At 32.6% G+C, this 13,770-nt stretch overlaps 1 protein-coding gene across 4 annotated transcripts in view; it reads right to left on the bottom strand.

Annotated features, from left to right (window-relative positions):
• Ranbp17 (RAN binding protein 17) overlaps positions 1 to 13,770 on the bottom strand; it is a 315,493-nt gene that overhangs the window by 212,156 nt on the left and 89,567 nt on the right. For 2 of the 4 annotated variants that reach the window (XM_005376323.1, XM_005376325.1), the window contains exon 15: positions 2,983 to 3,123. The exons of the other annotated variants lie outside the window; for them this stretch is intronic. In XM_005376323.1, the coding sequence (XP_005376380.1) occupies positions 2,983 to 3,123 (141 nt within the window). The remainder of the gene's footprint in view (positions 1 to 2,982; positions 3,124 to 13,770) is intronic. 4 annotated transcript variants of the gene reach the window in all.

The raw sequence follows: 13,770 nt of genomic DNA, 5'->3' as shown, positions 1-13,770 counted from the left end.
AAAAAAGAATAGTCATTTAGTCACCTAGCATTAACTAAAGGAAAGACTGGGTTATATAGGACTTCATTAAGCTAAACAGGCAAAGGTCACACTAAATCAAACAACTAGAAGTATTTTTCTAAGAAATACTTCATATATCATCCTTTATCCCTCGATATCTTTGACTGGGGGGGGTAGAACTTTTGAACTCAGAGATCACCTCTTATCAAAGTTACCAGCAGTACTTATGAAAATGTAGATTTCTGGGCCCTAACCCATATCTACTGTATAAGAATCTCTGAGGTAGACAAGAATCTATTAACTAACAAATTCTCCTGGCAACCCTAAGATCCTTCGGTATATCGCCTGTCTAGACACATCACAATGACAACCTAGGGCCATACTGCAGGTTTTAGGGACTTAACTGTCAGCATCTTTGATTATTTCTCTTTTGAGTAGTGATCCATTTCAATTATTTTTAGAAACTATTGCAAAATAAATAAGAATACAAGGAGAAAACCCTTATTACCTCTATCTCTTGCTATTTCTCCCTTTAGCAATACTGGGGATTGAATGTAGGGACTTCACAGTGAGCTACATCCCCAGCTCTTTTAAAATGTTTTTGAATTTTTAAGTAGGTCTTGCTAAGTCACTAAGTTGCCTACGCTGTGCTTGAACTTACTGTAATCCTACCTCAGTCTGAATGCTGTGATCTTATTCTTTAGTAAAATTAGACAATAATTAATTCTTTTGCTAGTAAATAGAAGTAGCAATAATGATGATGTAATTTGAAATACTTGTAAGTTTTCATAATCAAAAGAGTACATCTTAGGTGGAAATTACATACCTAAACCTGATGTACATACAACAGAAGTGCTTTATAGTATGGCCAAGCTAGTTCTGAAATCTGTTTTCACTACTTTTTATCTGTGAAAATTTCTTGGTGGGTTATGACTCTTCTTTGAGCACTATTAACTTACTAAGTTTCCTTTGTTGGCTCCTTGTTATCTGTAGAAAATAACTTTTAAAAACTCACATATCTGTTAACTCTTCTGGGTTCTAATATTTGTAGTTTTATTTTTTAAAAATTTTATTTATTTATTTATTTTGGTACTGGGAATCAAAGTTAGGACCATGAACTAGCCAGGCAGGTGCTGTGCCACTGAGCTATATCCCTGGCCCTATTTAGTAACTTTAAAAATAGTGTACATTAGTAAAATTGACAGAGCAAACTATCAACCATGTCATAATCACAACAGTTAACATTTATTGTACACTTGTGTATCATGCACTGCACCAATTAGTTTATATACACTTTTGTTTAATCTCTTTTCTTTAAAGGTAAATACTATCATTCTTACTTTCTAGATGGAGAAAAGAAGAATGAGATTTGTATATTTGACTAAGATAATAAGGCTAATAAGAGAACTGGCAATTGAATCCATACAATCTGATTTTAAAGTCATGCTCCTATAGAAAATGAAAAAAAAAAAAAAAAAGCCGGGCATGGTGGCACCCACCTCTAATCCCAGCACTTGGAGGCTGAGGCAGGAAGATTTCCGTGAGTTTGAGGCCAGCCTGAACTACATAGCAAGACCCTGTCTCAAGGAAAGAAAGAAAAGAAAGGAAAGAAAGGAAGACAGAAAGAAAACAAGCAAGCTGAATACTGATCTAACCTTGCTACAGTGTCTTAAGTATTTTTATTAAAAATACGAACTTTTAAAATTTAGAGTCTATAGTTAACCAGCAATGAAATCCTGTACACATAAAATGCCAGAAAGAAAGAGTCAACATTTGGGAAGTAAGACATTAGTAGATTACAGTTTTCTAAAAACTACAGTGGGAGAAATTTGGTTTAAAAGCCATTTTGTCTTTACATATATATAACTGCATGCATTTTAGTTCTTGGGACAATACACAGAACCTACTGATTAAACATTACCTTACAAAACTTCAGCACAGCCTTTAACATATAATGGATAAGCAACATCCCCCTTCCTTTCTTTAGATCTTAGGTTAAAAAAGAAGCAGGACTGGATCAGCCATTCTGGTTTGGGGTGGGAGGTCACCCATTACTAAACAATCCAATCTAGTTAGTTTTGATAAAAAGAAACATCTGTATTCATCAATTTAGTTCAGAGGTCTCAACCTTTAGTTAGCATCAAAATCATTTGAAGGACTTGCTGGTCCACTCTCAGATCTTCTGATTCTGTAGCTTCCCTGGAGAGCCTGAGAACTGGCATCTCTAACACTTTTCCAAGAAGGTTAATGCTGCTGACTGGTACCTCAGTTTAAGGCCAAGGCCCTCTTTCAGTTTTCTAATCTTTTAAAGCCCCATTCATTCTGATAAACATAAAAGTATTTATTACCTCTTCTCTTCCATTCTTATATTCTCATCCACCCCATTCCCCTAAAACATTTAGAAAAATAAATCAGTTTGTTTTCCTTTTCTTCAAAATCACCATTTCAAATGTTTTGTTTAATACAGAAGTAGGTGAAAAGCAGCATCCTCACTTTATATACAATATGTATAATGCTTCAGAATTTACAACTTCAACATGTACTTATTTAGCATTCATAATTCTGTTACGATTGGACAATTCTTATTTTTAAAGGGAGTCCTCGTATCTGAATTTTGTTAAATTATAAAAACCTCCTCTGTTCTCTTCTTTGGGTGATTATGAAACAAGGACATAAGAGAAAGTTAGGCAGCTAGGACACAGGTCTTGAATTGTTAACCTAAAAGTAAACTAAAAGTTTATTTAAATCAGTTAACATACCAGAGGGCCTGATAATTAACTTAAGCAAACTATCAGGGTCTCATAGAATGGAAGAGACAAAGACTAGCTCCCTAAACAAATGGGAGAGACCTTGGAGGAAGTGAAATGCAAATGAAGCAGCTTGCACTCCAGACATCAAAGGCAACATCTAGTTTCTGCCTTGTTCACTGTCCCAAAAACTGTACAAAAGGCCAATGGACTTACACATCCTCAGTTTTCTCACCTTATGAAATCCCTGCCCGACTAGCAGGGAGCTTTTCCTTTTATTCTTTCTAATAAACGCACATTTGGCCATTCTCCACTGCTTGCTGCTTGCTGTTTTGTTGGCTTCAATCTTTGTTGCCCCCAAACAAGGACCTGAAAGCTAGAGGGAGCTGGTTACAATCCATTTCTTTTCAAATAATTTATTTTTAAAATTAAGATACAATATAACTGATGAAAACATGTTAGCATAATAATGCAATTATGAAAAAGAGCAATGAGTATTATTTTTAATTTTACTGACAAGAAAAACACAACTGCAGCAGGTTAGTGTCACAGATCTAGTTAATGGCCTACTGTTCCCCTAAAGAATAACAGAAAATAAATAAAAGGAGAAATAGGCCAAGTGTGATGGCACAGGTCTATAATTCCAGCACTCTGGTAGGCTGAGGCAGGAAGATTTCAAACTGAAGCCCAGTCCGGGCAACTTAGCAACAACCTGTCTCTAAATTTAAAAGGGGATGAAGATGTAACTCAGTGCAAAGGCCCTGGGTTTAATCTGTAGCTTGGGGTGTGGGGTGCCAGGGGTGGAGCTCTTGAACAAATTACAGATATGATTACATTAGAAGTCACACTTGGGGCTGGGGATTTAGCTCAGGGGCACAGCACCTGCCTGGCAAACACAAGGTCATGAGTTCGATTTCCGGTACCCGGGGGATGGGGGGGAGCAACCAAAAAAAAAAAAAAAAGAAGTCACACTTAATGTCTCTTGTAGCATTGCTGGCTTATGATTCAGATTGGCTGGCCTGGCATGAGGATACAACTTGAACTCAGATATCTGCCAGTACTATAATCACTGTAAATATCTGCCCTAAAGATGAATGATTTACAAACTGTCTATAATCAATCATCAATAAACCTATGTTAAGTTGGTTGACTTCTAACACGTAATGAGAAGTATATTAGATGTTCCAAAATACTGTATTACATGCAATGCTTTCAAAGAGAAATTTACCATTACTTTATAGGAAGATACATTTTCTTTAAAAAGTCTTATCTTGTTATTCTTACCAATAACATCAGCTTTTTAAAAAGCATCTGCACTGTATTAAATTCAATACTAGGTACTTGCCACATTTTATTAAATCATCACAACACGTCTACAAAAGGTGACCAAAAATATGGTACATGAAGTTTTAAACATTTAGTACAGTAATTCCCTCAAAATACTTCCCGACTTTGAACACTCTTATCCCACTGTTCTTACCACTTTCTTAAATCCTCTACTGTGAATGTCTTCACAAAATGTGATCAAGAATAATGGTGAATGTTGCTACCCACTGCCAAACAAGGTAAAGGCAGGCTTGTAAAAACATGATAGTGTGTCCTCACTTTATTCAATGCATCTGGTATCATGCAACTTCTGGCTGTTCTCCAAAATAAAAATGATCATTTTGAATCAATTTTAAATGAATTCAGGATATCGAAGAAGCCACAGCAGTGCAACTGAAGACACAAAAGAGGACTTCCAAAACTGCTTCAGGAAGTAGGAAGATTAAGGGGCTAAATGTGCTAGAAGAGAAGGATGAATATTTTGAGGGGGATTAATGGCAATGTGTCTTTTACCATAATGAATTTTTAAAAACTTAAACACATACTGTATTTTAAGAACCACACCTTATTTGCCACAGGTACCACTCCTGCTGATAGGTGAGGCATCTAATACTCAGAAAAGTTCATGGATTTCCCAAGAATAGCAAGAGTTTACTAAGGCCTGCTTAAGAAACCCACCCAGAACCGCCTTCAGGTCTCTTAAACTAAAACCCTAAGCTGCTTCCCTCTGCAACACTGCACCTTTATTCCGAACAGATGAATTCTTTCTTAAATGGATTGTTGATAAGCACTTTATTTTGGAGAAGACAATTACAGGCCAAAGTGTCTAGACTATATAGCCCTTACTTCACCACACTGACTAGAATATATAAGGTGACTATCTTTATAATTCCTACCTCAGGTTGCTTTTTTAAAAGTACACAATGAATAATCATCCTTATCTTATTATAATACATGACAGAGGTTATATGCAGTTCTCATTATGATGCTTTCTTAAATTCTAACTGCTAAACTTAAATGAGAGGCACTTGGTACAATCTGAAAAATATTCAGTTCAATTAAAAGTAATTGATGCATGGTGAAATAATTCTTCCCAAAGCTACTGTAAAATCTTCAAAAAAAATAAAGCTACTTAATAATTTTCATCTCCTACAGGCTAGAGAGAAGCATTATTGCATATTAAAAATTGGAGTGTAGTTTTCCCAGAGGTAAGAGAAAGTTATTAAAACAACCTATTTATTGTTGATATAACTATCCATTTGTGCCACACAAAAAGTAACAAATTTCAGTACATTAAAAGAAAAGCTAATTAAGGCATAATTAGTATTTTCTGTATTTTGATAATTAGGGGTTAGTTGGCTATTCCTTTTCAAATTTCTATTTGATGCACCCGACAATGCCTTTAATGAGCAACTAACGCTATTGAATCCCTCATGGCTGAGGAGTTTAGTGACCACTACTACATTACTTTCATTTATCACTGCCTCTTTACCTATAAATTAATCTAGCCCTGTAGCTATGTTGATCTACTTTATATCAATTTCTTCATCCATATCAGCTGAATATGTATGGCATTAACCTCATTTGCTAGTTGAGAAAAGCAGAATTAAAATGAGATCTAATTTCTTGTGCACAGCACAATTTCAGAACTGCCTGCTAATTTCCACCACCTGTCAGTGTGAAGAGCCTTTACTTTCTTGTAATTAAATAAAACAGTATATTTTTTAGCAGCTCTGAAAAATGCTAATCTTTCAAAAGTGTTCAGTGATCATTAATCATTAGGACAGTAAAAAAGCTTTATTCCAAATGCTCATTTATCCTTTGTCAAAGTGCAAAAAAATGTTTTGGCTTTTTAACAGGAAAGAAAAAAATAAATGTAACACATGAAATATAAAAATTAACTATTATATTTTCTTTTCCTGAAGTTTCTATTTATCTGGTTTACTGCCTCATAGTGGTGGGAGGTATTACTAAGCTAAAGGTAGCTAGTTCAAAACAATAAGCAGAAACATAAAAAGCACATCATACCACAATTTTCCCTGAAATCAAATAAATGCACATTGTAGACATTTATGTATATGGAATGTAACTTTAAAGACCCGAATAGGGGCTTTAGCTCAGTGGCACAGCTCCTGCCTGGCAAGCACAAGGTCGTGAGTTTGATTCCTGGTACCGAAAAAAAAAAAAAAGAAAAAAAAGACCTAGAATATAAGCTAAAAAGTAATTACTGACAACATGATTTTTTGGAATGTATGGGGCGGTGTTGTGGATTGAACCCAGGATCATTACACCGGGCTTATCCCAGTCTTTTACTTCTTTTTGAGACAGGGTCTGGCTAGCTATGTATACGAACATTTTTAAATTCCTTCAATAAACTGCCTACTCTATTATGAATTAAATTATTGCTTAAAAGTTCCTTTGAACAAAGGCAGTACCAGTTAGATTTAAGACAACTACAGGTAAGTACTTTCAATTGACTTTACTGAACTTCTCCAATGTATATGCTATAACCATTAGAGAAAATTTAAAAATATAAACAGAAAATAATTATTCATTTTTAATCCTATACAACTAATATTTTATCACATTTATTCTTTTTGCTAATAATTTAATTTGCATTCTTTTACATCACTGGAACTGTATCAAATACATCTAAGTTAATAGGTAATCTGCAATTCTGGCCTAACACCTTGTATATTTTTCAATAAGCCTAACTTGTTTATTTTTCTTATTGGACATTAGGTAAGAACATGAATAAGCAATGAACAGTATGTATTTGAGGATTAAAAAACACCCCCAATATATTATTAAAGTATTTACTTAGTATCAGGCTCTTGGGCCTGATATTTATTCTTCAAACAGTAATGTGCCTTGAGGATAGTGTCTGTTATTACCTTATTATATTTGTACCACCAAAAAAGTACAACATATTAGTACATAAATGGTTAAGTAACAAATATAAGAAGTACTAAAGAATTCTAAAATAAATGATTTAGAGGGGAAATGATCCACAATTTCCCTCATTCTGTTTTGGGGGAAAATTTGATTCCCAGGGATTACTATTTTGAAGGCTAAACTCCTTTTGGAAATAGTTATTTACAAACAAATAGCTAATAGGACTTTCCTTATCTTTCCAAACAAAGATGTGGGAGTGACTATTTACACAGATGGATTATTTACACAGACTGAGTATCTTCAGGGTTTCTGCAGCAAAAGCATGATAGATTTATTTTCATCTTGATCTCCTCCAAGCAACTTACTTAAAGCAATTATGAGCAAAAGACAGAAAATGCTTTGTGATACAGTATGAGATTCCTAACATAACTAATTTGACACTAATAATAACAAAAATAACCAATTTTAGCACTAGCATCACAGTGAACACCAAAATTAGTGACATGTATTAATTCACACAGGACCTTCCTTTAATCAAATTGAAAATTTTTAAGAGAGCAGATTCTACCTCAATACTTCAATATTCAAAGTTTCCCATCTCAGCCTTACAAACCTGTCAGTAAGGTATATGGCAGAGTCTCTTAATTTTTAAGAACACCTAGTACCCAGGGGAAAGAGTTATCAAATAAATGCAAACAGATACAATTTCAATTATAGAAAATCTTTTCTTATGGAGAAGATTGTATACTGTATGTCTCATTTTTTGGTTTGTGGGGCAAGATTATCTTGTGTATGATTTCTACAAGACCCAATAACTACCATGAAAAATTGCAAACAAAGTAAGGCAAAAGTTAGAGTTATATAATTTAGTAACCAGAATGTCTTTAAATTGAGAATATTGTTTAGCATTAAAAACTCTTTTAAAATAATCACAGAGGTATTCTACACATTTCTTTTTTTTTTTTTTTTTTTTTTTTGGTACTGGAAATCAAACTCAGGACCTTGCGCTTGCCAGGCAGGCACTGTGCTGCTGAGCTATATCCCCAGTCCCTACATATTTCATTTATTCTTACTTCAATTTCTTAGAATAACATGATTTTAAATATTAGAGTTTAGAATAAATACAAAATTTATAAGTCTCCATCACAAGAAATTATACTTACCATTTTATTTCTTCAAAACTAATCATTACACTAATTATTCAAGAGAACAATCCAAAAACTGGCATTTATAATGAAAATGTATATACATGGAGTTTCACTTTATGCATTTATACATACATCTTTTGATAAATGTTTCCGAATTCATAGTCATTAAAATATAAAAAGAATAAAATACAGATTAAAACCACTCTTCTAAGCATGCCTTTTATCAAGCAATCATAAAGAATAATCATCTTTGTATTCTTTCAGAGTCCAGCATAGTATTTGGCATAGGTAGAAAATAAGCGAATTACTATATGAGAAAAACACACTTGTGACCATTAAGGGTAGTTGTAAAAGTATAATTTTCTAAAAGATTTTGGATTTTCTCTGTTAAATATTTTAAAACTTTTCAAACTTTATTCATAGGCTGCTTTCAGATTGCAATATACTGTATAAAATCTTATAATGTGTTTTTTGTGATAGAATTTTATTTGACCTAGTTAGGTTGTCTTTCTTGATGAGTGGTTAGTAATTTGATCAGGGTTTTTTCTTTCAATAATCATATACTATATCTAATATGTATCTTTTATATTAATATTCAGATAAACCCTTAATTAAAAGACAATTTCTCTACATCCTTTCCCAATTAATTCATCCTTCTTGATAATATACAAACTATAAACACATTCTGTACCCCTGCTTAACCAAATAGGAAAGCCAAGATTCTAAATATAATCTTAATTGTCACAGATATATTTTCCTTATAATTTACAAGATGTTTTTGTTACACTGCAATATTTAAAATGTTTACTATTTAAAATGGTTTAAAACTACTGCATATTTTTCACCAAAGTGAAAATTCAATGCGCAAAACAGTTTTCTTCTGGTTCAATTTCCTCAACACTTCTCCCAAATACTGTGAATCAAACACAGAGATATGTTTTATCCAGAATCAAAATATATTTAACATATTATTTCAACATTGGATTGCATTTATGGTGACAGTAGTCCAAGTTACCATAATATTTTTTGTTTCATTATTTAAGTGCTTTCTACCCAGTTCAACAGTAAGTGTTAGTAACAAGTACACAGAGAAACCAAACAATTGTAGGGAGAGAATGCCATCTACTGATTCATATGTGTACTCAACAGTAAGAGAAAAGCTAGATATCAGGTAAGAGTAACTACACAAAGCAACTTAGAAATCCAAATACCAAAGAAAATTGATATAATTACCATGTTTATTTCAAACAATTTGAAAATACTTCAGTAGGCACTTAATGCAAGTTGCAAGTTACTCCACAGAACTACAAGGATACAATGAACTTACTGATCATAAGTTTATGATGTTTATTTATAAACAAGACTTTTTCTTAGGTACTGAGAGTCAAAATGAGAGGATCCCTGCTTCGTCTTAACAAAGTTATTTCCTATTTATGAATTTTTACAATCTCCTATTTATAAATGCGATTTACACATAAAGTGATTATATAACTTAACCTTCAAACAGGGACACTTTTGAGAACAGAAGGTGAAGCTGTTAACTAACAGTTCTGCCAGAAGCAAGTAAATCTTGGGTAAATATGGATGCACAATTATCTCATTTATAAATTACTGTCCTGCTTTAATTCCCTCTGACATCCTAACTTTCCCAATCACTTAAGAATCCTCCTGAAAAACAATTTAAAAATTTTAGAAAATAACTTGATTTAGGAAAATGAAGGCAAAATAAAGTACAGGTGGATACTCCTAGATAAGACAGTGCTCCTATCCAATGGCTAACTCAAAAGAGCCGTTTTTTTTTTTTTTTTTTTTTTTTTTTTTTTTTTTTTTACTTTTATTATTCCACTTGAATTTGTGGCACTAATAAATATATTCTTTTGAAAAGGTAGCTCCTTCATAGAAAAATTCAGTCACACATTCACATGACATCCTTTAACAGGAAGGAAAGTTTTCCAGTTGATATCTGGTAGATGCCAGGAACTTGAAAAGAAAGCAAATTTGAGTGAGAGAGAGAGAGAGAGAGAGACAGAGACAGAGACAGAGAGAGAGAGAGAGAGAGAGAGGGAGAGTGTTCTGCTACATTTTGAGTGGTCACAGAAAAAAGAGATGCAGATCACTAGAAGGAAACTTCTTTGGTGGTAACAGATTAGCAATATCAAGGTGGCTAGTAAAATAAGGAAGAGACAATCTCTAAGACTTTCTGTTTAAAATTTTAAATACAAAAAAGCAAAATGGATTTCTTTCTCTATTTCTGGCACCCTGTATTGGGAATCTAGAATTCAGGCAAATTCTCTTTACAGTATGTTTTATAGTTTCATTGATTAAATTGCTCTTTCTGGTTCTATTTTGAAAGGAAAATATATTCCAAGATTTTTAAAACATCACTTTTTAAACTAACTTTTGAAATTCTACTTGCTGCTAAGCCTTTGTTTCCAACAAAAGAAAAACTAATGTTCATGGTATGGCTGGCTTGAATTAATAAAGGTATTTAAGAATAAAGTTCAAAACTTCCAAATTGGCTAGATAGATATCTAGAAGCCAAAATATGTATCTAGTACAAAATGTAATTATCTAAAGTTGTTCAAATTGTAATTGTTTAAAATTTATGATATGTTAAATGGCACCCAACACCACATAATGAAATAAAGGAAAGCCTGAGTAATACCACCATTGAATAACTGGTGGGTACAAAAAGAAAGAAAAAATATTAGGAAAGTCTCATTCCCCTAAGAAATATTCTACTATATGTATTAGAATTTTAATGTCTTAAATAGTATCTTAATACTCTAGTAGGATAAATGTATTTATCAACCACATTTGAATTAGTATATTTTATTATTCTAAGATAATTAGTAAAACTCCTGAGTAGAAACTTATGTATCTCAGAAAGAACCCACACAATTGGATTACAACTGGCCTTAGTTTCTTGAGTTATAGTGCTCTAATCAAAAGGTGGGCTCCACTTAACCATGTGTCTTCTTTCCCAGGCTTCTCACTCTAAAATGTTTGAATTGGGGACCCCCCATATTGTCTCTATAGATCTCTTGTTCTAAGTAAGCTTCTTCATCACAAAAGCATTTCATTAAACTTTTGTTTTAGAATTTTAAGCCTAGCTAACAGTTTAAAATGGGCAAGAGTTATACAGTATCTTAAGAGGTTTTTCAGTCTTGTGTCTCCATTCTGATCCTAAACTGTTCAATTTTCATTAAAAACAATAACCACTTTTCCTGTCTTTTACACTGTCTAGCTATGCGCTATTACGTAGGGGCATTGGAATTTCATTAATCCTTATACACATTTAAAATCACTTCTATTTTTAGCTACAACCTGAACCCTAGCATTCAAAAGTATTACTGTATCCAAGTTCTGGGCTTTTCCAGGGTTCTTGGTACAAATCATCTGGATAATCACAGGCTTTCTTCACTGGAAGAATTTAATGTTCAGCTCTCTCAGATTCATTAGGGTAGATATCATTTATGCTATTGTTTTTGTTTTTTTCTGGTCCCGGGAATCAAACTCACGATGTTGCGCTTGCCAGGCAGGCGCTGTACCACTGAGCTAAATCCCCAGCCCCAGATATCATTTATGAATATAGTTGCTAGCTTCACTAGTCTTTAATCTTCTAACATTTCATTTTTTCCTTGTGAGTTACATTTCCTTTTATTCCTTTATTCTCTTTAGAGTTTTAAGAAACTAAGGGATAAATGTGAATACTGGATATGCTATGTTTAAATAAAATTCCAGTAATTATCTTTTCTGTAGATTATTAAACATTTCAAATATAGAAAAAGGCACAAAATACAATAAACACCCCCATACACTCACCATACAGATTAAAAAAATACAGATGTAACTAAAATGGGCATTCTTCCCTAATCCCAATCTTTTTCTTAGCCACTAACACCTATTATCCTAAATTTACTATTTACCTCTATACACCTTTTACCTCTATACACATTTTACTACAAATAAGAGTTCATGAAAATATACTATTCCTCACATATCTGATACAGGGAATATCATACTCAGTGTATCCTTACATAAACTTTTCCATACAATATTATGGAGGCTTTCTAGGATTTACCAAAAATGAATGTAATTTTAGGTCATTTATTTTTCACTGTTATGTAACATTCTATTTTATGCCCATACAACAACATATCCATTTTCCTACTGATGGGCAAGTTTCTCTCTTTTCTACAATTATACAACAGGCTTCTGTCTTAATAAACTTTTCTTTAAAAGTTTTTGTTGAGGTATAATATAAAGTACATATATTATGAGTTTATGAATCTTTGCATATGTACACACTCATGTAAGCCCTACTACAATAAAATATTATAAGCTCCCCAGAAGCCTCCCTTGTTTATTTTCCCAGTCAATATATTCTCCCTACTCGAAAGTAACCACATTCTGACTTCTATCACCATAAATCAGTTCTGACTGTTATTGAAATTGGTAAATGGAACTGTAAGACAAGTACACTTTTGTGACTGACTTTTTCATTCATCATTGTAGTTAAATTGATTACTATAAATACATCATCATAAAGTCATCCAAATTTTTTGTCTACATAGTTTTTTTTTTCAAAAAGGATTCTGTAACATTACATTGTATGCCTACAGATTAATTTATTTACCCACTTGTCTGTTGATGGATATTTGGGTTGTTTCCAGTTCTTCAATATTATAAATGAAGCTGCTATGAACATTCTTGAATCTGGTAAAGATATAAACTCATTAGCTTCTAAGTACACATCTAATAGGAAAACTGATGAAATATAAGGTCGTTTATGGTTAGCTTTAGTAGATACGATCAGATAGTTCTCCACAATATTGTATCAATTTACACTCTCACCAGAAATGAAGAATAGTGTCATATGTTCCATATCACCAGGGCTTGTTTTATCAGTTTTCTTAATATTTAGCTATTTTGTCAGTTGTGCAATATCTCACTTAGTTTTTAATTAATATTTCTCTAAGGATGATGAACACTAGTAAACATTTTTTTTATGTTTATTGACAATTTGGATGCTTTCAATGTACTTAAATTTTTGTACATTAAAATGTGAAGTTCTGGTGATTTTTTTTCTTTATAAAATTTTACCTTCTATGTAATTCATCCACTTACAATTCAACGATTTTAGTATATTCACAGACAGATACAACCATTACCAAAATCAATTTTAGATATTTCAATACTACACAAAAAATCCATATACTTTACCCAAGGGCCCAATCTCTAATATCTTAGGCTTATGTACCCAATAATGTACTTCCTGTTCCTACACATTTGCCTTTTCTAGATATTTAACATACATGTAACCATCTTGTATTTGTTTTCTGTGACACTCTTATTTCACTTAACTATAACCATCCATACTGTGGCATATATCAATACTTCATTTCCTTTTATAAATTAACATTCCACTTGGGAATATACCAAATTTTGTGTATTCATCAGTTGATGAACATTCAGATTTTTTTCTACTTTACAGCTGTTAGGAATGATAATGTCAGTGTATATTTATGTAAAATTTTTATATAGGTATGTTATTTCATTCCTCTTGGGTATATACATGGGAATGGAATTACTCAATCTATGATTACTCTACATTTAACTTTTTTTTCCCTGTACTGGAGAGTGAACACAGC

The sequence above is a fragment of the Chinchilla lanigera genome, unplaced genomic scaffold, assembly GCF_000276665.1.
Source record: "Chinchilla lanigera isolate Chin_1 unplaced genomic scaffold, ChiLan1.0 scaffold00007, whole genome shotgun sequence".
NCBI classification, from domain to species: Eukaryota; Metazoa; Chordata; class Mammalia; order Rodentia; family Chinchillidae; genus Chinchilla; species Chinchilla lanigera.
This window is presented reverse-complemented; position numbering and strand designations above follow the sequence as displayed.